This window comes from Pseudonaja textilis, chromosome Z (assembly GCF_049901715.1).
Source record: "Pseudonaja textilis isolate UNSWEBS1 chromosome Z, rPseTex1.2, whole genome shotgun sequence".
In the NCBI taxonomy this organism is placed as follows: Eukaryota; Metazoa; Chordata; class Lepidosauria; order Squamata; family Elapidae; genus Pseudonaja; species Pseudonaja textilis.
Window position 1 is genome coordinate 46,305,561 of NC_142008.1, and position 26,560 is coordinate 46,332,120.

The 26,560-nt window shown below is 37.1% G+C and overlaps 1 protein-coding gene across 3 annotated transcripts in view; it reads right to left on the reverse strand.

The window, feature by feature from the left end:
- RARB (retinoic acid receptor beta) overlaps nt 1-26,270 on the reverse strand; it is a 135,736-nt gene extending 109,466 nt beyond the window's left edge. For 2 of the 3 annotated variants that reach the window (XM_087915520.1, XM_026708151.2), the window contains exon 1: nt 25,598-26,270. In XM_087915520.1, the coding sequence (XP_087771646.1) occupies nt 25,598-25,826 (229 nt within the window). In that variant the 5' untranslated portion in view covers nt 25,827-26,270. The remainder of the gene's footprint in view (nt 1-25,597) is intronic. The other variant, XM_087915521.1, reaches the window with a different exon arrangement.
- Nucleotides 26,271-26,560: the final 290 nt, after the last annotated feature.

Here is a 26,560-nt window from a genome sequence, read left to right on the forward strand (position 1 = left end):
CATACAAACCCCTAAAGACAGACCCCACCACCTACCTAGAAAAACTACCAAATCCAAAATAAAAACCTCCCCCATCAGTGAAGAAATCCAGCAAAGAATCATACCCAGAGAAAAATCATCCAGATGCCCCAAGCTTTATGGTCTCCCCAAGATACACAAAGAAGGAACCCCACTCAGACCAATAGTCAGCTCCATAGGCTCACCTCTACAAAACCTGGCCAAATTTCTCGCCAAACAACTACAACCCTATGCAGAATCCATCAACTCACATGTAAGAAACTCATTCCAGTTCATCGAAATCATAAAGAAACAAAACTTACAACCCAGCGACCTACTAGTAAGCTTCATGTCATATCCTCTTCACCCAAATACCAATAAAAGAAGCCTTGACAGCCATCCAAAACAAATACAACCCCCAAGCACATCCTAGATCTGACCAACCACTGCCTATCCAATACATACTTCACCTACAATGGACAAAAATACAAACAAATAGAAGGAGCACCCATGGGATCACCCCTCTCACCTGTCATCGCAAACCTCTACATGGAACACTTTGAAACACAAGCTCTAGAAAAATACGACCACAAACCCAAACTCTGGCTCAGATACGTAGATGACACCTTCATAATCTGGCCACATGGGAAAGAAAACTAAACAAGTTCCTCACACACCTCAACAGCCTACACCCCAAGATACAATTCACCATGGAAACAGAAACCAACAATCAACTTCCCTTCCTAGATGTCTTGGTATACAAAAGATCCAATGGCTCCCTAGGACACACCATCTACCAAAAGAAAACACATACAAACCGCTATCTACATGCACTCTCACACCACCACCCAGCACAGATCAATTCCGTAGCCAAAACACTCATCTCCAGAACAAAATGCTTAGCCGATGAACAACACCAAAAAGCCGAACTACACACCCTCACCAACGTACTTACAGCCAATGGATTCCAAAGACACAAGATTACCCACCTAATCCAAAAAGAAACCCCAACCAAAATCCAAGACAGAGAACAAGAAAACGGCAAAGCCCTCCTCCCATATATAAAAGGCACTACAGACAGAATCAGCAAGATCCTCCAAAAACACAATATTAAAACAGCATTCTGCACAAACAGAAAAATATCCACCATCCTAAGAAACCCCAAAGACAGAGTCGAATTAGAAAACCAAGGAGTATACGAAATCCCCTGCACTGCCTGCCCTGCCACATACATTGGACAGACTAACAGAAGAATTAGTGCACGCATTGAAGAACATAAGAACTCAATCAAAAAGAAGAAACGACCTCTTCCCTGGTCCAACACCTCAAAGCCACAGGACATAAAATTAACTTTAAAAATACCAGAACTATTGCCAAAACCGAACACTTCAACAGCAGAATAATCAGAGAAGCCATAGAAATAGAAAACGCCCACACAGCATGAACAAACGAGATGACACCTCCCGCCTCCCAGCCATTTGGAAACCCGCCTCATGAACAGACGAATACCTGCAACCTCACCACTGCCCACTCCAAACCCCTCCGAGCCATACATGAAGCAAGCCGACACCAACTATGGAGATGCAGCGCGACCTCGAACTCAAGCCGGGCAGCAAGAAATCCAGCCAATCAGAACACGGCCAACCCCCAACCAATCAAAACACAGCCAGGCCCCCACCAATGAGAAGACACCCCACCCAATCAGAACACAGCCAAGCCCCCACCCATTCAAATCCCACCCCACTGACAGTTAGAAAGAAAAAGCAGCTGCAACCTCACATCACTCTGAAAAGCAAGAGCCAAAGACAGAGGCCTGATGATGATGAATGAGACTTCATCGAAACGTTGCCTAGACACTTTGAATCTTACGCGGGAGAAAACCCGAACAACCAAAGATCCACATACAAATACCATGAGAACCTCAGAAAACAAATATATATATATATATATATATATTGTTTTTGCTATGTTTTTAGAATTTTTCTTTTACATTTTCAAGGGGAAGTACCAAGCAGAGTCTGAATGATGAGGTCTCACGTGATATAAAGTAGATATTAGAAATTTGAATGTTATAATTTTTGAATGCACAAATTCAATGTTTAATGAAATTTCATATGATAATAACAATATGATTTAAAGGTGTTGCACAAATTCAATGTTTAATGAGATTTCATATGATAATAAAAATAAGATTTAAAGGTGTTGCACTTCGATTGGCAATCATAGGGGGAATTTTGCTTCTTAAGAATGTTGAAGAGAACATATGAAATTGTAAACAAGACAGACAAAAGTCTAAGTACAATGAATAAAATGATATAGAAATTTAAGTAAAAGAAATACAATTGAATAAGAAGAAAATGAGATAACCATAAAAGAAAATTAAGAGAAGTAAAGGGAGAAATAGTGAGAAGTTAGAAAAAGAGTAATAAGATATGAAGTTGAATACATAAGATGAATATGCATATGAAATTGTGTCTGTATGGAAATGTGATAACCCGGAACCATGCTGTACTCAAATAAGATGTTTTATTTGTTTTGTTAAAACTCAATAAAACTTTATTTAAAAAAAAAAGCCCAAGATTTCTATGAAAGATTGGTAGGCTCTGAAGAGCAGACCAGCAATTCCAATACCAAGAGCATCAACAGAAGGGACAGAAGACCCCAGAAAACTTGAAAAACAACCAGCAACAAGAAGAAAAAGAAGAAACTAAGGCACATTACCAACCACAAGTAGAACTTGGAGTAACTACAAGGCAAAGAGCGAAAATTAATTAGACTTAAACTCTCAAGAAGAATAAGACCAATGAAAAATAAAGAAGAAAAACAAGAAGTAAGAAAAATGATCCAGCAACAATAAGAAAGGGAAGATTTTAAATTAACAAACATAACGTAAACAGAAACAAGAGCGATTAGGAGATAAAGAAACAGATATAACTAGAATTATGGAAAAAGAGGTTATCCATTAATATAAATGGCTTAAACTCAAAAATAAAAAGACAAAGGATTCGGGCAAAGTTGATAAAACAAAATGCAGACATTATTTGTTTACAGGAAACACACATTTTAAAAACACATTTAGACTGCCCAAAATTAGAGACAGTGTTTATGGCTTCTGCAGATAACGAAAAAAAGAATGGAATAGCAGTTTACATTAAAGAAGAGATAAAAGCAAAATTAATATTTGCAGACCCCAAAGGAAGAGTTCTGGCAAGAGAAATACAGATAAATTTTAAAAAATTCTATTGGTGGTAATTTACGCTCCTAATGCCAATAAAAAAGAATTCTATAATGCTATATATGCCAAAATCATTGAACTGGAAAGGAAAAATAGAATAGAATAGAATACTTTATTGGCCAAGTGTGATTGGACACACAAGGAATTTGTCTTGGTGTAAACACTCACAGTATACATAAAGAAAAGATACATTCGTTAAGAATCAAGAATCATAACGTACAACACTTAATGATAGTCATAGGCTACAATCAACAATCAAATCATAGTAGGAAATAGTCAACATAAATCATAAGGATACGGCAACAAAGTTACAGTCCTACAATCACAACTGGGAGGGGATGGGTGAAAAGGAGTGATGAGAAGATTAACAGTAATAGTAGTACACTTTGTAAATAGTTGAACAGTGTTGAGGGAATTATTTGTTTAGCAAAGTGATGCTTTCGGGGAAAAACTGTTTTTGTGTCTAGTTGTTCTGGTGTGCAGTGCTCTATAGCATCGTTTGGAGGGAAGGAGTTGAAACAGTTTATGTCCGGGATGTGAGGGGTCTGTAAATATTTTCACAGCTCTCTTTTTGACCCTTGCAATATACAGGTCCTCAATTGAAGGTAGGTGGGTAGTAATTGTTTTTTCTGCAGTCCTAATTATCCTCTGAAGTCTGTGTCTGTCCTGTTGGGTTGTAGAACCAAATCAGACAGTTATAGAGGTGCAGACGATAGACTCAATAATTCCTCTGTAGAACTGTATCAGCAGCTCCTTGGGCAGTTTGAGCTTTCTGAGTTGGCGCAGAAAGAACATACTTTGTTGTGCTTTTTTGATGATGTTTTTGATGTTAGGTGTCCATTTTAGGTCATGTGATATAGTAGAACCTAGAAATTTGAAGGTCTCTACTGTTGATACTGTGTTGTCTAGTATTGTAAGAGGTGATAGTATGGGAGGGTTTCTTCTAAAGTCTACCACCATTTCTATGGTTTTGAGTGTGTTCAGTTCCAGATTGTTCTGGTTATACCATGAGGCAAGTTGTATAACCTCCTATCTGTATGTAGATTCATCATTGTCTCGAATGAGACCAATCACTGATGTGTCATCAGCAAACTTCAGTATTTTAACAGATGGATTGTTTGAGATGCAGTCATTGGTATATAGGGAGAAGAGAAGTGGAAATAGCACACAACCTTGGGGAGCCCCTGTGCTGATTGTACAGGTATCAGATGTGATTCCACCTAGCTTCACCTGCTGCTTCCTGTCTGTTAGGAAGTATATGACCCACTTACAAGTGTGTTCGTCCGCTAGTTGGTTTAATTTACTTAGAAGAGTGTCTGGAATGATGGCACTGAATGCTGAACTGAAGTCTACAATATATTTGTATTATAGGGGATTTTAACGCTGTAGCAGATCATCAAAAAGATTATAATGGGGGGAAAGAGAGAGTAGATGAAGATCAGATAAGTGAATATCTAAGAAAAAAAAGAACTTGAGAAATTAACAATGAAATAAAAGATTTTTGACGAAGGACATATCTATGACAGAATTAAAACAAGCAATTAGAACCCAGAAAAGTAATAAAACCCCAGGACCTGATGGCTTCCCAGCAGAATTTTATAGAGCTATAGAAGAACAAGTGGGAATAACAGTGGATTTATATAATGAGATATTATTATCTGCTAAATGCCAGACGCATGGAGAAAATCATTAATTTCGCTAATCCCGAAGGGAGACTTAGATGTCAGAATGATACAAAACTATAGACCAATTTCCTTGCTGAATGTAGATTATAAAATAGTTACTACCATTATTGCTACTAGATTAAAGAAAATTCTGAACGATTACATACATCCAGATCAAAATGGATTTCTCCCAAATAGACAAATTAGGAACAATTTAATAATAATAATGGATAGTCTGGAATATTATGAAGCCCACCCGGGGAAACAGGTAGCCCTTGTTTTTTGGATGCTCAAAAGGCTTTTGACAACCTTAATTGGCAATTTATGATTCAGCAAATTTACGATATAAATTTTGGCACCAAATTTGAGAATATTATAACAGCAGTTTATTCAGTACAAAAAGCAAATATCATAGTAAATGGAGAGAATACCCAAACTTTAAATATAGAAAAAGGAGTCCGACACAGCTGTCCGCTGTCCCTTCTGCTCTTCATATTATCATTAGAAGTACTATTACTAAGTACTAAGAGCGAGGCAAAATCCTGAAATAAAAGGATTGAAAACTAGAAATGAAGAATATAAACTGCAAGCTTTTGCAGACAATATGGCTTTTATTATGGAAGACCCAATAGAAAAAGGGCAAATATTAATTAAGGAACTAGAAAGATATGGAGCAGTGGCAGGATTGAAAATTAATAGACAGAAAACGAAACTTTTAGTAAAATATTTAACAGATCTACAAATAGCAGAATTAGAAAGGGTGCTCGGACTCCAAACAACAAGAAAAATTAAATATTTGGGAATATGGCTGACAGCACATTGTAAGGCGATAAAGGAGAATAATTATAATAAGCTATTACAACAAACAAAAAAAGTCTTAGAATTATGGATGAAAATGCAGCTGTCATTACTAGGAAGAATAGCAGCCATAAAAAGGTCTATATTACCAAAAATTTTTTATCTATTCCAAACTATTCCAGTTAAATTAGAAAAGACCTTTTTTGATAATCTTAATAAAATGACAGCAACATTTATCTGGCAGCGTAAAAAACTCAGAATAAAAATGGAACTACTACAAGATATGAAGTGCAGAGGCAGCTTTGGATTTCCAAATTGGGAATTATATTATAGTGCAGCAACATTAGTTTGGCTAAAAGATTGGATTAATTTAAAGAATAAAAGAATATTAGCTATAGAAGGTCATGATCTTCAGAGAAGATGGCATGCCTTTCTTTGGGACACAGGACCCACTAAACAAAAATATTTCCACAGATATCTGATTAGAGATTCGCTGATATACAACTGGATCAAGGTTTTAAAAAAAACACTATATAAAAATCCTAATCTGGCTATCTACAATAGAAACAACGATCCACCCAAATAATTAAACCTGAACAAAATGTTAAAGTATAAATACTTATTGGATACACACGGAAACTTAAAAACAATACAGGAGCTCCAAGAACAAGGGCTAAGAGTAGACTGGTGGGCTTATCTTCAAATAGAAAGCTAATATAAAAAGGACATAAAGGAGTACGAAATATACTTGAAACCTCAACAATTAGACAAAATCTTATTAGGCCCAGATAAAAAAAATATTACCAAAATTTACAAGTATCTCCTAGAAGTAGATTTAGAAAAAGTAGTGAAAGGATGTATGATCACATGGGGTAAAAATATTAGTCATAACATAAAGTTATCAGACTGGGAGACTGTATGGAATAGAAATCACAAATTAACAAAATCAGCAGCATACAAAGAAAATGCATATAAAATGTTCTATAGGTGGCACTTATCCCCCTTCAAGATTAGCGAAAATGTATCCTAAAATGAGTTCCATATGTTGGAAATGTAAAAAAAAAAGAGGGAACATATTATCATATGTGGTGGTTCTGCCCAAAGGCTTGAAAATACTGGCTCAAAATCCAAAACTGGCTACAGGAAATCACCAATGAACAATTAGACCTAGAACCAGAACTCTTCCTATTGGGAATCTTCAAAAAAAATATGCAAAGAGCACAAAATACTTATTACACATATTGACTGCTGCCAGGATTGCCTTTGCCCAATGTTAGAAACAGCCATATACACCTGTAGAGGAACTGGTTATACAAAAAGTTATGAATTGTGCTGAAATGGATAAACTAATGCTTAGTTTAAAAGATAGGGAAGCTTCAATATTTTATAAGGTATGGGAACAATGGTATAGCTGGATAGATCAGAGACAGATTAAGGATAGGTAATTATTAAATATAAGTAATAGATAGAATAAGAATGTAATTATGCACAAATTAATACCTGTAAATATTGCACAAATGATTGTTATATGATAAGCACCACAAATAGCTGTAATTGAGTGATATATTTTTTATGTTTTTAATGTAATAAAAATTCAATAACATTTATTTTTTAAAAAAAGAAAGTCAAGCCTCAGAAGCTCTGGAGACAGGAAGTCTAGGCATACTGGCAAGAATGTAATAAGGGTGGGAAAAAACAAAAGGAGATTGCTTCTAACTACCGGTTCTCCAAACTGCTTAGAAAGTTAACAAGGGGTTCCACAGAACCGGACAGAACCGGTAGAATCCCACTACTGCCCATAGGACAGAAAACTGGAACAAGTTTATAGCAGACTAATTATATCTAGAAAATGGCTGCAATTTCTTATAGATCATAGAATGAACTGGTGTCCCAGGTACTCTAGGTACTCTAAAGCAGCAGTCACCAACTGGTGGGCCGCAGTCCACTGGTGGGCTGTGAGAAAATGTTGGTGGGCTGCAGAGAAATCTCATCCCCAGAGCACCCCTCCAAAGTAATTAATCCAGGCTGCGCAGAAACACAAGACTGCGCTGCCCAAATGGCCCACGCGGGAACCCTCTCTGCCCACTCACTCCTTATCCGGCAGACTTGCCTGCTAAATTGCTATTTTTCTGACCATCAGCTGTTCTGCTGGGCCAGGAGATTTAGCTTAGCTAGGAAGCAGGAAATGGTTGGATTTCTTGCTTTCTAGATAGTCTTTAGATCTTCAGCTCTGTTTTTAAACACAGCCGAACCTCTCTTAGGACTGAAGGTTCTATTATTCAGTGCAAACTCACGGCAAGCAAATTTTACGTGACAGACTGAGCTAGCCAATGGCAGATAGATCACTGAATGATTCTGTGAACAACTCAATCTGCCTGCCTGCTTTGCCTGCTTTTGGGTAAAAGTTGCTCTTTTTTTATAAAAAAATTCAGTATTTACATACATGATGTGTTGTGAGTTAATTTTATGAGTTTGCTTGCTAGCAAATTTTATGTGACAGATTAAGCTAGCTGATGGCAGATAGATAGATCTCTGAATGAATCTGTGATTCTGTGAGCAACTCAATCTGCCTGCCTACTTTGCCTGATTTTGGGTAAAAGTTGTTTTTTATAAAAAAAATCAATATTTATATAAATATTTATAATATTTACATACAAGCCATGCCCAGCCAGTCACATGACCAAGCTACACCCACAAATTAGGCCACACCCACAGGTTAGTGGTCCTGGGATTTAAAATTGAGTTTGGTGGTCCCTGAGGTCCAAAAGGTTGGCAACCCCTGCTCTAAAGAAGCCCTCATTTTGAATGAATGAATCCTTGCTCTCTCTCCCTTAGCTCTCAATCAGCACAATAATATGGACTATTGTTAATTCAATTCAACAGAATTACCATAGGGAATACATTAACAGAACAACACACTTGAAATAAAATACCAGACGGTACCCATGGGAATAATTTTCTAGAAGGAAAGATATTACAATTACATCTTATTAGAACCTTATACAGTTGCTTTTAATAATTTTTAGTGTCAATCATTGTTATTAGTATCTCAGTGAATATAATTTTGATCAATTGAGTCCAGGTCTGCAAATAAAAAATGCAAACTCTAGGAAGGGAATGGCTTCCAGGTCCGTTTCCGCTGGTTCTTAAGGATGGTTTTTTCCCCCTCTTTATTGAAATGGATGTACCCTAACCATTTCTCAATATGGACCTTCATAATGCCAAGCTTTAAATGTATTCTACATTTATAGGAAACTACTAAAGATATTTCTTGAGAAATGGATCCTCAGCTATTGATTATGCATTTATCCCACCCTCAAGTGACTTTTTCATTATAGGATTGATTCTTTTTTTTTTAACTTTTGGCAGGCTGCTTCAAAGAGAAATCCAATGAATATGTATTCATTTTCAAATAAGTATTGTATAAAATTTTAAATTAAGTTTTGTTCCTATCAGACCATAACAGTGTGCTTCACGTACTTTTATAGGAACTCATTCTGTAACATTATTTATTCCATTTTATGCCCTAGCTGAAAGCAGAGAAAATGGACATTGGTACTTACCTGACACACCATTTCTCTTCGAACTGCGAGGAGCATCCAGAAGTGGGTGGTGCTTCAGTCTCTGCACTGGTAGCCTGAGCTTAATTTTGAAGAACACTCCTCCTCCTCCATGTGACTCCACCATAGCGTTCCCCAGTTTTTGCGAAGACGAGAGGAAAAAAATTCGTGCTCTCATCCTAACTAGCTAAAGGTTCATTGGCCGAAACAAGACCCCACCAGACGGTGAAAGATTAGGGTGGGGCTGGATGCTCCTCGCAGCTCGAAGAGAAATGTGTGTCAGGTAAGTTCCAACGCCCATTCTCCTTAGAGCTGCCACTGATAGACTGCGGAGATCTGCAAGCCATGGCTGTGTGGGCCAGTAAGGAGTCACGAGGAGTAGCTTCGCTGTCTTGTGTAGCAACTTCTGGATAACCCTGGGTACCAGTGCTAATGGGGGGGAATGCATACAGGAGCCCTATGGGCCAGGGGCAGCGTAACGTGTTGTAATTCTCCACCCCCTGGGAAAAGTATCCTGAGAGGAATCTCGGGAGCTGGGCATTGAGAGGGGAGGCAAATAAGTCTACCACCGGTTGTCCGAATATTCATGCTGTTTCCTTGAACAGGGGTGGACGGAGGCGCCACTCCGACTGGTCTATGATGGCACTACTAAACCAGTCTGCTTGAGTAATTGATACTCCAGAGATGTGTTCTGCCCTGATGGAAAGGAGACTGTTCACTGCCCAGCGGCAAAGGCGCTTGGCGTCCCTCATTAGTAAATTGGTTGTGTGCCCCCTGTTTGTTTATGTGGGCTTGGCTGTCACATTATCTGCTAAAGTGAGAATGTGTTGTCCGCATACCTGGACTAGGAAAGTGCGGAGGGCCAGATGGACAGTGTGAAGTTCCAGTCAGTTTATGCTGCATGATTGCTCTGTTGCAGACCATCTGCCCTGGGATGAGGGTGACTGCAGGTGGTCGCCCCATCCGAATAGACTGGCATCTGTGGTGATAGTGAGCCTTTGGGGCTCTTTGAAGAAGCGGCCTTTGTTGATGTCCGGTCTGTCCCACCAGAGGAGGGACGTGAGGACCCTTAGGGGTACCCTGACCATGTGTTTTGAGTTGCTTCTGCCGGATCTCTGGTACGGGAGCAGGAACCACTGGAGGGATCTGGAGTGAAGGCGGGCCCAGGGGATAATGGAAAAGGCATGAAACATTTTCCCTAATAATTTAGACAAATCTAGGAGGGTTGTTCTCCTATGTCGCCTGATCTCTCTGACGGATTGTTGGATACTGAGCAGTCTGTCCGAGGACCGGAAAAAAACCTTCCTTTTCAGGGTGTCAGTCACCGTCCCCAAGTGGGTTAACTGGGTGGATAGGGATAATTGGCTCTCTTTCCAGTTAATGAGGAAGCTGTGTTCTTGGAGAGCAGTTAGGATAACTTGGGTGTCCTGCACTGCTTGATGTTCAGAGGGAGATAGAATGAGAATGTCATCCAGGTAATACTGGAGATGCACAGGAAGGATCCTGAGGTGGGCTGCTAGCGCTGCGAGGACCTTGGTAAAGGTCCTATGGGCAGAGGCTAATCCAAAACCCTAATCCAGAGGCTAATCCACTCGTGGATGAGAAGGTGACTAGGCCCACAATGGGCTTGCCAACCTCAGGGATAACCGGTAATTTAGAGGATTCTGGGTCCAATTGGAGAACATCTTATCGTGGCCAGACAGGGCAGCTGAGGAGGCCAGTGTTTAATGCCAGAATGAGAAAGTGGGTGGGGTAGGGATAACCTCGGCCTCCACCACGGGCTGCTTGAAGATGGAGTCATCTGGACCCTCCGAAGCTGTAGGAGGGGGGTCAGATGGTGACTGCATGACTAGGCTCGAGATATTCTTGGCCTTGAATAGGAGGGACCTAAATAAATGTGAACAGGCACACGAAGGAGGGCCGGTCGGGTGTAAGCCCTTCGTCCTGGGCATCTCCCCTTCCAGAGGGTCTGCCTCTGATAAGGGTCTCATATACTGCCTGGACCCCAACTCAAGCTTTACATGTTCCCTGAACAGGTCCAGTTCCCCTTCCTCCTCCTCCTCCTCTCTATCTGTAGGGGGGATATCCCTCTGGAAGAGTACCTGACCATGGAGTTGGCCCGCTCTGGGCAAGGACCTTACAGATTGAGCCTTGTGATCAGCAACCGCCAGGTAGTGACCAGGCCTGGCTATTTGCTGGAGTCCGGCCACAATTCCTTGGCGGATAGTCAGCTCCATCCAGGATCTTACTCGCTCTGGAACCTTGTCTGTGATTGAGTCCTCTTGACGGAGGCTGGCTGCTGTAGGGGTGAAGATGGCTTCAGAGGCCCTTCTAGCCGGTTCTCCAGGAATCAGAGCCTGTTGTTCTTGCAAGGGCGAGCTGCACCTGGATAAGGAGGGAAAAACTAGAGGGGGGGGGGAAGCAGAAGTAGAGGGAATAGAAGGCGGAAGGACCGGAGGCACTGTAAGAGCCTCTTTGGTGTGTCTTTTTTTTTTTCAGGGCCTTGTGGTGTCTCAAGGCATCTCTCTGGGAGGCTTTGGAGGTCTCCTTAGCTTGTCTGTGCAAATGATGGGTTTTGGATTTTGCCTTCAAAGAAGGAGCTCTGGGGGTGTTAGCATTTGCCATTTCAGTGAGTAATATGAGTACTGTATGATATATTAGGAATCAAGATTGAGGCAGTTGGCATGCCCATGGGCCGATCTGCGGAAAGACCGGGAGCCCTGATTATTCCACGACCCCCTTGTTTGTTTGTTTTTTTAATATCTATCTATCTATCTATCTATCTATCTATCTATCTATCTATCTATCTATCTATCTATCTATCTATGAATATATATGTGTGAGAAAATTGAGTCGTAGCACCCTAAAATTGCTCAGAAAGGGTGATAACGTAGGTATCTTGCAACACAAAATTGGCCCCTTGGTCCAATAATAACTGCCTGATGCCAAAAAAGAATTAACCAAATAGTCCAATCAGCCGGATTTGAATGCCTATGGCCCGAGATAAAGGAGAAACTAGGGCCTGCAGCCTTCAGACCAGGCGGAACTGGGTGGTTGCTGCTGCTGCTACGAGCCTTCAGCCCAGGCGGAACTAGGTGGTTGCTGCAGCTATTACTGCGCCGCTGAGAAGATGTGGGATAGTCAACAATTCTCAAATGAAGGATCAAACCCAGTGCTAGCAGGCTAAATGGGTTTGAATGGCTCTGAAACAGGCCTACGGCTCCTGTATCCTTGAGCCAATTACACACACAGCAAGAAAGCGAAAACAAAAATGGCATCTGGCCACGAGGAGGCTCTCAAAATGGCAGCCACCAAAAGAGCGAACAATTCTCAGGTCGCTCAGCGGCAAATTTCCCTCCCAGGGAGCGAGCCAAGGCTTTAAAAGCTGAGAGGGGCAGGGAAGGGAAGAACCATCCTTTCCTGCAGGAACGGTGTTCGGTGGGGGGGGAATTAGCGAAACGACAACAGCGAAAGGCAAATCAAACCGCAATAAAGAACGGCATGAAGATAAGGCAGGGAAGGAAATTTGGACCTTGGGAGGTGGTGCAAAGGCACCTGTGGCCCTCCCGTTTGCCTCCCTCTGGGGGTGCAAGGGCGCTTCCCTTGGAGGGGTAAGGGGCCCAAATAAACAGTTGCGCGGGGCTAGAGAAGAGGATAAATCCAACCTGAAAAGAAGCTTATTTAAAGCTGATTGAGAGCTGAGGGAATCCAAAATTCTTGCTTCGGCCAGGAGCCACTAATAAAACAGCCTGTCTCTGCGAGGCTGAGCAAAAAACTGGGGAACGCTACGGTGGAGTCACATGGAGGAGGAGGAGCGTTCCTCAAAGTTAAGCTCAGCCTACCAGTGCAGAGATTGAAGCACCACCCACTTCTGGATGCTCCGAGCAGCTCTAAGGAGAATGTGGGAGGTTTAATACCTTTAATTTATTACACATTTGTCCAATAGCATGTGAACAGACTAAAACATGCTATAACACCAGTGTTATAATCATATGAAATATAATTAACCTTTTAAGTAATATTTATGTAACATTTTACTTCTCAATTTTATGTTGCTATAATTAAACTTAAAACTTTGCATCAGTTAAATTTTAAAATTAATGCGCTGACTTATAGAATTATTTCCAACTTAGAAACACGCTGTCTCAAAACTGCAGTGTGTCCCAATTTATTGGGATCCCAGATGTACTGATGTGTGTTAATTGATTTATATACCTTCCTATGTGTTCTAGTTGGAAAAGGTCATTAGGAAATCAGCAAAATTATTTAAGTGAGTTATGCTTGAATTATTCTAAGAGATGCAACTTGTATTTTTCTTAGGATGAAAAAAATGTAACTGAGTTTACTCATTAGACTGAATGATATGCTAACTTTTATAATTAGAGCTAGAAGGTTTTTCATTATACTTCCCATCCCTCATGATTGCCTAAACTACTACTAGTATTATTATTATTATTACTACTATTTTTACCACCATTGTTATCACAATTATGAAGCTGTTGTTCTCTGGACAAAATATATTACAATGTAATATAGAGGTAGTCTTTAACATGAAACTGTAATGGAGCAATTACATTTGAATGTCATGATGTCTGATAAACAAGATGGCCTCTCTTAATGATTCCTCTGCATAATTCTCATTCTTTGTAGCCCTCTCTGAACAGTCTTTGTTCATGATCCCTGCCCACCCCTATTCTCTGCAGAATGTTTGTTTGTTGATGCATTGATCAGCTGTGTCATATAAAATCTTACTATAAGGAAGAACATTCAATTTAATATTGAGCATAGTGATTCATGGCTGTTGCAGGGCTTCAAGGACACGTGACTAGCTGTTTTTTTTTTAATGTTGAGGTATTTACCTATGATCTCTGCATATAAAATTTGTGAGCTGGAGGTATGAATCACAGTTCAGTATTTACAAATTGGTTTGTCGAACGTTCTACTGTTTCCTCAAATAAGCTGGACCAGAGTGAACAATTAAACCCTTCAATAAATAATCTGTAAGCACATTCCTTTGATTTACTGTTATTTGATATAGCAGTTAGTTTCAGTGGGACAGTTATTATTGATCATGCAAAGAACTACAGAAACACATGAAACAGAATTCTATGGATTATTACTTTTTATCTGCCACTCATCTCACTTACTTGTAATTGTAGCAAAATTGAAAATCAATAGTCATTAGTGTTGGATACATTTAAAGAAATGAAGAATGAAAGTTATGCTTTGGGTTTGGTTTTTGTTTTGCCAGCAATACAATAAAGTTTACAATTTTAAATATGAATACAATTGTGCTAGTTAGTTTTCACATATCCAGACCCATCCTTTTCTGTAAAATATTTACTTATAATAAAGGGAAAGTACTTATTTGTAACAAATACATCAGGAAAAAATAGATATTCTAAGATGGAATTATTTTTCTGAGCTAATTAAAATGATGATGATGATGATGATGATGATGATGATGATGATGATGATGATGATAGAAAAATTATGCTTTCAAAATTTCCAGACCCTATGAATAAAAGCCATGTGGTTTGAGTGTGTTGAGAAAGACATCCTCGGATTGGGAAAGAATGACAAAAAAATCAGGTTAACTTTAACACTCTTTTTTGAATTTAATCTAAGTAGTTCTAATTTCATAGTATAAATGATTTTTAAGTTTAATTAATTTCAATTGTGTTGATTAAATTATATAAATCTACGTTTTTACTCCTGTAAAAACTTGCACATAAACTAATCCGCTTTTATAAGCAGTCTTTTGTGGTTGTGCTGGCCTCATGTTCTGACAGTTAATACTTGTATCTATAGCTACAAAGTCTTTACTTCCTTCAGTACTTCAGGCAAGTTAAAATCACTCTACTGACACATGGAGACATGCACAATCTCTTCTAGGTCAGAAATAACAAGGAAATTTCAAAGCAAATGAAAATGTTGCTGATACTTGGTAGAAGCTTCCTAGACAAGCACACTTATGCTAACTATTAGCAAAACCTGTATAATACCACACACATACAAATACCTCTCCTCCTTAGAAATGAGGAAGATGGGTTTGGTTTTTTTGCTTCTAAAGATTATGCTTAAATCGTTGTGAATTTAAGATAATGCATGAAAATAATATTTGAGTAGACCTGTTACAATACTAATCCTAGATAATTAAACTTTTTGCATAATCAAAAGTATCTGTGAAGTAATTATTCATGAAATCTTTTTTAAAATCTATTTGTTATTGTTCTGATGCAATGAAAGGAAAAACTGATTAAAATGAATATTTCCATATGAAATAGCTTCTCATTAAATCCAATAAAGACATTTGGAGGATCATCATAAAATAATTACGTTTGCTTTCAAAAATTCTTCTCTTCAACAACATATAGCAACAGCACTGAACTGAACACCAGCAGTTAAATCTAACTTGCCTCCATTTTAGCTAATTATATCCTCAAGCTTTTCAACAGACTAAGCCTCAAAAATCTTTTGAAGCTGAAATGGCTCAAAGAAAAGCATCCTTTAACAGTTACGACTTTAATGAAGAAACAAAGGTAATTCAGTCCCCAAACTCTTTAATATTTCAAGGAAATACAATCTAGTTTGGAAGAAAGTTGGCTCAAATTTAAGATATATTCAGACTTAATTTCTCAAGCACTTACATAAATTGCACCATCTCTATTTGGCAATAACTCAGACTTGTAATTTGGAATCTGGCAAATGGTTCAGCCACTAGGAATCAACTCTGAACCAATTCACATGAATTTAACCAATCAACATTCAAACTGATGTTAAGTAGTAGTTAATCCTCCACTTAGAGACAAACAACCTACTCTCCAATAAACAATTTGGTTTCAGAAAAAAACTATCCTGTAATCTGCAACTCTTACACTGCAAAAACATATGGACTACACAACTTGATTAGGGCAAAACAATAGATGCAATCTACATAGACTTCTGTAAAGCCTTTGATTCAGTGGTACATGACAAACTAAAAATAAAATCCTATGGTATCTCTGGACAACTGCATAACTGGATAGAAGCATTCCTGTCAAACAGACAACAAATGGTCAAAATTGGGAGCGTCCTATCAAATTCTGTACCTGTCAATAGTGGTGTCCCCCAAGGCAGTGTTCTAGGACCAACTCTCTTCATACTCTACATAAATGACCTCTGTGATCATATTAAGAGCAACTGCGTTCTTTTCGCTGATGATGTAAAGCTGTTCAATACCACAGACAATACTGCTACCCTTCAAAAGATCTTGACTGTATCAGAATGGTCAAACAAATGGCAACTTCAAATCTCAACAAATAAATGCTCTGTCTTACATATTGGCAAAAAAATCCGAAAATAAAATACAAGCTGAATAGTCAAGATCTTGTTGATGATCCAAGCTCTGTAAAGGACCTTGGAATACTCACCTCTAATGATCTAAGTGCTAGAGCCCACTGCAACTACATAGCCAAAAAGGCATTAAGAGTTGTTAACCTAATCTTACGTAGCTTTTTCTCTGGTAATATCACACTACTAATTAGAGCATACAAAACATTTGCTAGACCAATACTCGAATACAGCTCATCAGTCTGGAAGCCACATTACGTATCTGATATTAGCACAATTGAGAAAGTCCAGGAATATTTCACAAGAAGAGTCCTCCACTCCTCTACTCGTTGTAGAATACCTTATGCCACCAGGCTTGAAATTCTAGAACTAGAAAACCTTGAATTACGCCGTCTTCGGTCTGATTTAAGCATGGTATATAAAATCATACATTGCAATGTCCTACCTGTCAATGAATACTTCAGCTTCAACCATAACAACACAAGAGCACACAACAGATACAAACTCAAGGTTAACCGCACCAAGCTTGATTGCAGGAAATACGACTTCAGCAACAGAGTGATCAATGTCTGGAATAGTCTACCCGACTCTGTAGTTTCTTCCCCAAACCCCAAAAACTTTAACCTTAGACTGTCTACTATCGACCTCACCCCTTTCCTAAGAGGTCTCTAGGGGGCGTGCATAAGCGCATCAACATGCCTACCGTCCCTGTCCTATTGTTTATTTTATTTTTCTTTTATTTTTCTTATATGTACCCATCTCATGTATTCATAACTATGTATACACTTATACTTATTATCTTGTAAACAATTGACAAATCAAATAAAATAAATAAATAAATAAATAATACATACCTGTTAAAGTGATTCTGATCAAGCCCATCTAGTTCAGCGGTTATAGTAGGATTTTTTTTATATTTACACAATTGCCTCTTAGAGGAAAAGCCATGATCTGTAAAGAACTTATAAAGCATCAAAAGATTCTCATTGTAAGAATTTATCAGTCTGGAGGATACAAAACCATTTCGAAGGCACTGAATATATCATAGAATACATTCAAGACAGTCACCAAAACTGGAGAAAATATGATAAAACAGTGGCATTACAAGAATTGGATGTCCCTCAAAATTGATGAAAAAACAAGAAAAAACTAGCAGAACTTTTTGGCCAAGTACTGATTATATAATTTCCCATATTCTTCCTATATCTGGGCTATGAGGTAGAATAGCAAGAGAAAAACTTTGTCATGCAAAGAAAAGATTCAAGCCCAGGTACATTTTCCAAAACTTAGATTAAGCCTGACAAAAGTATATGGGAAAATGTGTTATGAAAGTGAAGGGAATTATGAACAATTCTCAATATTTTGTACAAATAGTCAATATTTGTACAAAGCTTTCAGGTTTCTATGAAAATACTGAAGATAAAGAAGAATTTCACCTTTCAACATTACAATGACCCAAAGTATAGCTCCAAATCAAAATAATGATTTCACCAGAAGATCAATGAAAAAAATCATTTTTCTTGCTGGAATGCCCCAGCCAAAGCCTGGATGTGAATCCTATGGAAAATCTATGGAGTGAGCTGAAGAGGGCTATGCATATGATATGCCCTTGCAATCTGACAGATTTGAAGCACTTTTGCCAGGAAGATTCCCAAGGCAAGGTGCGTCATGCAGACAGACTCCTACTTCATAAGCCTGAATGTTGTAAATAAAATCAAACAGTGTTTTAACAAAGTATTAATTTAAGCATGTTATTTTAATTTTTTTATATTTATTTTTTTCTTAGATTTTAGTTTGTTTTTCAACTGAAATGTACAGCTTATATGTTACACCGTATTAAAAGTGAAAACAAATCTGAAGTCTTTTATCTGATTTGTTGATATCTCAAAAGCTTGTCATTTTAACAGGCTGTAGTTTTATTTATTATGCCCACTGTATATATCCATGAATATATTCTATCAGTGATAAAGGATAAAAATTCCATGTATTTTTACTGCAAATATACCACGTTTCTCTGGCTAAAAATGAAATTCCAAGTATATTTTTTCCAGGAAAAAAATATGAGTGCTCATATGAGCAACAAATAAAATACACCATTTACTTCTTGGTAATATAGAAAAATGTGGGATAGACAGCATCTCCACCAGATGGATTTATAGCTGGCTGATCAATCGCAGTCAACACGTAGTCTTCAACAGAACTACATCTACTGCAGGGATGTCAAATATAAGGTCCATGGGCCAGATCCAGCCCAAGAGGCCATCCTGGAAAATGTAGGGTCCGGTCCATGTCGCTTCAGCCTGGTGTATCCGGTGAGAAGGGGAAACATCGGGCCAGCATGGTTTCAGCCCTGTCTACCCAATGCACTGAGGAAATATTGGGCCAGCATGGCTTCGGCTTGGTTTACCCAATGTAAAGAAGAAACATGCCAGCAGCCCCCCAAGCCCCACCCCGAGATGCAAAGCCTCTGATCAAAGCCTCTGACCATAGCCCCGATCAGCCCTCAATAAAATTGAGTTTGACACCCCTGATCTACAGGGAAGGAAGCATATAGTACTCCAAGCTTCAGTCTTAGGCCCAGCACTCCAACATCTTCATAAATGATTTACATAAAGGGATAGACATAAAGGGGAGCACAGCATATTTGCAAGCTGGAGAAAACAGTCAATACTTGAGAAAGACTCATGATCCAGAAAGATCTTGACAGACTTGAATCCAACAAAAGTATCACTTTATGGTCCTTTGGTAAGACCACACTTGGTATACTGTGCCCAGTTTTGGTCCCCATAATACAAAAAAGATGCTGACAACTCTAGAAAACATGTAGAGAACAGCAACAGAAATGATTAGCGGACTGGGGGATAAAACATATGAATGGTTGCAACTGAGTATGTCTAGTCTAATAAAAAGAAGGATTAGGGGTAAGATGATAGCAGTCTTCAGTATTTGAAGGGTTATGAAATAGGTATCGACCTACTTTCTAAGAACCTGAGGGCAGGGCATGAAGTAAGGGATAGAAACTTTTCAAGGAAAAGATCCAACCTAGAACTAAGGAGAAATTTCCTGACCATGAGATCAAATAATTAAATTTTTAAAAAGAGATTTCACAGCCACTTGTCTGGACTGGTATAGGGTGCAGACAAATTGAGAGGGGAGGTAAGGAGTTGAACTAGAAGACCTTCAGGATCCCTTTCAACTCTGTTACTCTGTTATTCCTTATAAAGTTTTTATCAGCCAATATTGATCAGAAGCAAGGACAACCCATTTTGTAAAAAGGGAAGCATTCTTAGGAACTGCAAACTCAAACCATAGATGCTCAGGAAAATTCAAAGAGTATCCAGTGATTCCTTCTTTTTGTGTCTGCTTTAAAAACAAGATTGAATACCTTGTTTATGTTGTATGATGGCTTTTAAAAATTATTAGGAAAAGATTAATGTAAAAGCACAGTAACAAGAAAGCAAGGACTATATTAAAATTTTAATTTATTTTAATTAAATAAATTTAAATTTAGTTTAGCCATATTTCTTGTAGAAATATGTAAACTAATAGTCAATCTCCTCTTGTAAATATTTCATAGTTGTAAAGTTTGTGTTGGACAGCAGTGCAAAATTATAATGGACACGCCCACTGGGAAAACATCCTATCCGGTCACAGGCTAGTAACTTTTTGCTGGGCATTTGCATCATACTAATCATGAATGTGTCTCTGTTGGGAATACATTGCTGCACTTCCTCTTCTGCTTTCAATTCAATATATTGCAATGAAACGCAGAAGCTTTTGTATGAATTAAGAACATGTTGCTTCTAAAAAGGATTGAATCAGGGGCATTCTCATCACAGAACAAATAGCTATAGCCAGGTGCATTAGATGAAGGGTTTTTTTTAATGATTTCTGTAGCTGCCCATCTCAGCAAATGACTCTAGGTGGTGTTGGTTTGATGTCCCTATCAGCTTGATTAACCATTGACATAGTTTTTCTTACTGAACAAAACTGTTTTTCCAAAGACAAATGTTATAGCTTTGTTCTTCTTTTACCATTTTGCTTGTTCTCCCCTTCTTTATCTTGCTCTTTATTTGTGGCACGGGGCCCTCTTAAAGTACTGCAAGGCTTCAAATGGTTTGAGGAACCCAATTATATTGCCAGTAGTAAATGAATTTCAATTCCTAGCCCTAATGATGCCAGGTGCTATTCCATAGTGGTACAATATCCCATTTCCTTTTTCTCAAGCATGATTTGGCCTTGCTGGGAATTTTTCTGTTTGCATGAAAAATGCTGACATAGGCTTTTTGTTGGATTTAAACAAATGCAAAAAAATCCTAAATAGTTTCAATAGCTTCAAAGGCACAAAAGTAGTCCTCTCAATTGTTAATTAATACATTTTGGTTTCCCAAAAACAGTCTATAATCATTTAAATCCTTGAAAAAAATTCATGTTTTGAAATTTATGAACATTAATTTGACATTGGTGCACCCAAAGTTGTATTACAATAACTAAGTGACTGTACTGTCTAGTTCCAAATGTTCCATCTTTACAGAATATAGAAACCTCCGAAGTAACATTACAGAAATGGCAGAAGCAATACATATGATATGTGCTATAGTTTGGCATGCACTTATGATCACAGGAAGCTGTTTTTCATTTCTGTTATATCCCTTGATGGCAGGGACATGGAACAGAAAAGACAAAATGTAATGCTGAAGTTTGTAAGATTGGATTCCTTACTACTGTATGGGGGGAATGTATCTAGTTAACTATCAAATACTCAGAAGAGTTCTCCAAAAGTGCTAAATTGGGATACACAAATATATATGCACAATGATAATTAGCATAAAATTGGGAAGACAAAAAAATCCTGAAATGCCATGTATTTAATTCCATGTGCGCTTTGAAAAAATAACAAATGTAATATTTTCAATTTCCTTCCCTTTCTGTTCTTATTTCAAGACTTTTTCTTTTGACAAGATCAATCAGAAAGGAAGGAAAGAAAGTAGATATTTATATGATTATTTTCAGACTTTTGTCATTCAAATGTACTATGCAGAGCAAAAGGAGAATTATATTCAACTAATTCTGACTCTTTGATCCAAAATGTCCTTGGCATCAGTTTTATTTTCTGTCAGCTAGTGGAAGTTAACAGTAAGTTGAAATGATGCTAAGCATCAGACATTTTACTTTGAGATCAAACATGTTGCCATAAGAATGAATTGAATTTGCCAACTTTGTAAGAAGTGACACAAGACACATGAATGAAGCAGCAACACTTTTTAACTGGTAAAAGTTCACAAATAAACAGTTTTCAGTAGAGATGGTTAAAAATGACCAATGTATGAATACAATCAATGAATTAGAAGTTTTGAAAATATAATTGTTTGTATGATATAAATATTATCGCAATCTGAGATGGACTCTATCTTATCTTATTAGCTGGACTATAATGATTTGATAGATAACACTGGGTAAAATCAGAGGTAATTCATGTTTTCTCCAGGCAAGATGAAAGTAATTGAATTCCTGTTTATGAATAAACAATAATCAGGCTATCTTGCCTCTTCAAATTCAGATATATTAACTCCAGCTTTTTTTTTTGTTTTTTTAAGCAGAATATATTGAAAAAGAAGTTGTCTTATTTAAATGAAATGTCAAATGTCACAGGAAAAATCCAGAAAGTTAGATTCACTGTTTTTCCAAAGGCCCTAAATTAATTTGGACCCCTATTAAATAATAAATTAGCAAGTATATTTTAGACCCATTTACAGCAAATAAAAACTTCTTAATATAAGTTTTCTAGTAACCAGCAATTTCTTAGAACCTTTAAATAAACGTAGATAACAATGAATATTCTCTTTAGTTGCAATGCAGAACCTCCAACAGCATCTGCTGAAATTCAATACCTAGGAATGTGGATGTCATGTCATATACTTAAATATGTTTGTTTTTATATTCTGACCAAAAATACGTAAAATAAACAATGAGTTTCTCTTAGAACAGTTGTTTGTGAACTTTATGAAGCTGATTACTGCAAGAATGCAGTAAGATCTAAACATTAATAATAGCCAATATTTTAGCAATGTCATGCAATTCCAGATTTTTTTCAGAGATTTTAGGCAGATCTATAAACTATTATGCTGTAAGTTAATTTGTGTAAATTAGCAAGTATACATACATTCTATTGCAAAAGAGATCAAAATTTTAATCCTAAACACACATAAGGATTAGATCTCACTCAATATAGTGAATCTTATTTCTGAATTAACAAGATTACATCATTAGCTTACAATCCTATGCAGTTCCCTTAAGGTATGTAACATTTAAGTTCACTTGGCTTACTTCTGAGTAGAGATGTACAGGGATATGTTATTACACATGTATTTCATTATCTAATTTAAATAAAAAATAATGCTGATACCATTATATTTTCTCTGAAAACAATGACAAAATATAAAACGGGCATTCTAAAATGGGCATTAGCAATTGAAAAAGCTCGTTTATCATTTTTCTTATAAGAATAATCAGAAATAAAATAGTTTTTATTCATTTATACTTTGTGTCATTTTAAAAATCAGAAATATATACAAAGTTTTTATCTAAGCCCTTTATATTTTTATAAAATTGTTTTAAGTAATTTGCTACAGGTAAAGTACAATAGGTTATTTGTAAATTATTGACTCAGAAATTGTTTATTTCACTTTAGCATACTGACTCTAAGATTAGAATATATTTTAAACTCGTTTTATTTTGAAAGGAAACTCACACTTTAGCACATTTGAGAACAATATACAATAAGTGCACAAACACAGAGACACATACACACATGATTTTAATATTGGCAACTCAATCTTTAAAAATATGATTTTAGGATTTATCAAATACATACTGCATTACTGTGGTGTAACATTTCAATTATTTGTAAGTTTGCATTGCAGAGAACTGCCAATATTTTCCTTGGTGTTTTTGCACTAAATTTTAAAAAATCATAACTACTGTTACTATCTACTTATTCAACTTCTAGTATTGATGCATCAAAAACTGTGGAATAAATAAACTATTACAATATAATGATTATACCCAAAACAAAATGCACTGGACTGTTCCTTTTTTTTTCTATCTTATAAAATGGGTCTATCTCAATATATTACGCAAAACTGTAGTTTCTTGTTAACAAAAGAAAATATTTGCAAATGGAGTTACTGCTTAATATGTGGAGAGTATATTTTTATCATTATAAATAGGTTAAATATCAGAATAAAATAAAACACACTGCAGGATACGATAATTGCTATAAATATCACTAATTAAAAATCATAATTTGCAAATTGAAAAGTAATTTCAATCCATGAAAGTATATTTTGAAATCATTTTGCTGTATAGTAGTGTAATTTAATTAACATTGTACCAGCTTCGACTAAATGGCATATTTTAGAACCTGCAATTCACAGATCAGGACAAGCCTGTTTTAGCTTACTCTGGATCAACTGGCATGCCTTTTTTAAAAGAAGGAAACATTTATTTCATAGCAATCTATGTAGAACTCTGCAATGTTAGCTTTTTCTAAGACATTGACACTAGAAAAGCTCTTGCTCCACTAAGCAACACCTTAACATTTAAATATTTATACTATGATTTTAGCTAAACTATACATTATAAAATTCTTGTTAAAAAAAGAACAGAAATGTCAAAGGTGTTCTGACAGAGTTAAATACAATTCTTTTTTAAATCAGCAATGCTGAATTAATGCAGTTTAAATACCTCCCCACCTAGCATGGAAATACTTGGAAATTCCTTCACTATTTCAATTGCCTGTTGATTTTAAATTTTACACTTGTTTTTAACTTTATTCCTGAAGCATTCTCAATATTTTATCCCAGAGACACATTTTCTTTTGCGATTATCAATGATGACCTAATCACAATGAAAATACTTCTGATTATAGCATGTTATCAAAATGCTCATATTATAAATATGAAAAAACACCAGTTTACTTTCTTTGCAGATTGTACCTTTTAAAGCGTGTGTGTTTTAAGCAATTGAGAAGCCTAAGAACCACACTAATGTCAACTTTACTCTCTAGTTAATGGTCCACTGAAGTGTCAAAGAGCATGTTAAAACAATTTGATAGATAGTCATCATTTATCCAAATCAGTGTCAAAGCAATGAAGCATCATCCTTCAAGGGTCTTCCTCCCCCTGCAGACAGTGCAGTGTTGGAACTTTGGCACTGCTTGCTCTTTCTCAAACTTTAAAGTAAACTATAAAAGCATGCCATGTTTTGACACCCATGTCCTTTAACACTAGATGAAGATCTGATAACATAATAGGCATTTGAAAACAATTTTGCCGGACCAAGCTATAGCTTTTCTTATCCAGACTGAATTGTTCACACACAAGACAGTGCTGAGATAATTGATGGCAAAACACAAGGGGTTAGTTTTCTAGAAAAAAAACAGGGACTTTTTAGAGCAACAAAGTAAAAAAAAAGAAAAGAAAGGTGGCAGCACCTCAATGCAAAGAAATACTGCTGCTTCTTTCTTTTCTTGGTCAGAGAAACATTTACAGAAGCCCTTTAACTTTTCATTTTACCTTTCCAGAAACTGCTGCTTTGCAAAATACTCCATTTTAGATGCTAAAACGTAGTTAAAATATATATATAAAAATTAAAGCCTATGAAATGCAAATAAACATACAGAAAAGGAAACAGCTTTTCATGTATACTGCATGATATTTTATTTAATAAAAAGCATTACTGCATTTACATCTAATGACCAAATTATTTAAATATACTAGAGGAATAAGGTTGGAAGGTGAAACGTGCTTGAAGTTGTGGTATTTTTTTTAAAAAAATGCAAAGCCAAATGTGTATGCATACACAATATATCTGCATAAAAATCGATTTGGGGAAAATACACCTTGTTTTAATTTTCCCTGTTCTCTTTTGGGTAGTATTTTTCTCCTGTTTTTGGCATGCAATTTTTTAAAGAGAGCAAATAAGTGCAACAAAACAATAGCAGGACCTACATTGAGCACTGTGCCGGTGTTGCCACTCTGTTTGTGTCAATCCAGTGAAGCAGGCTTTCAGAGCCTTCTCCTGGAGCATGCAGGAAGATGGACTTGCTGTGTAGAAATCCAGCATTTGACCAGGGCTGACTGCTAGGGCATCCATGCAGTCAAACATGATTCCCTCTTCAGTAGGTCTGCAAAAGTGCCTTCCTCTAGGTGTGGGGGAAAATGACATATAAAAGTACATCCAACTCCATCAAACTCTGCCCCTTTTTTGGCACGAAAACTGTTGGTCTTTTTCCCAGACCAGAATCATGAATTATGACAGACAACACATCTAAAAGCCTGTAATTGATCCAAATGATCATTTACCATTTTCCAGGCTGCTCAGCCAATCCAGTCGAATGAAGGGAGGAGGGGAAAACAAGAAGTATTCCAAATTCTATTTCCCATTAATCTGTTGCCCCAAATCTTTCAGAAGCCTTCGAACTACTTTGCCTTGTTCTGAAGCGAAGATATTTTTTTTGCTTCCCGTGCAGCCTTGAAGTTTTGCGGACGAAACAGGCTTTGAAATCAGCTTGAGATCCCCCTTTGCTGCTGAATAGATCCTTCTGCTTTCGAACGGCTCACTTCCTACTACTTGTGTCACAGAGAATGAAAGATTGAATTGCTTAATATATGCGAGTGAACTTTCAATGAACCCTTCCCAGGCTGCTAACCTTCAAATGACCCAATCCGTCTGACATCACCAACTCCCAGGATTCTCACACAGCTTAAAAACTCCCAACAGCCTTACAGAATAAAGCAGGGAAGGCAAGGTAGCAGGCAAGTGCTCGCTCCCGTACTGAAGCAACTTCCCTTTAAAAATAAAATTAAAAAATGCAACGATATAAAACAGGCATAAGATCTGCCTTGCAAAACTGTCTTTTGCAAACATTCTTTTCCCAAGTTCTTTTCCTATAAAGGCAAGGTTCTGCTTTT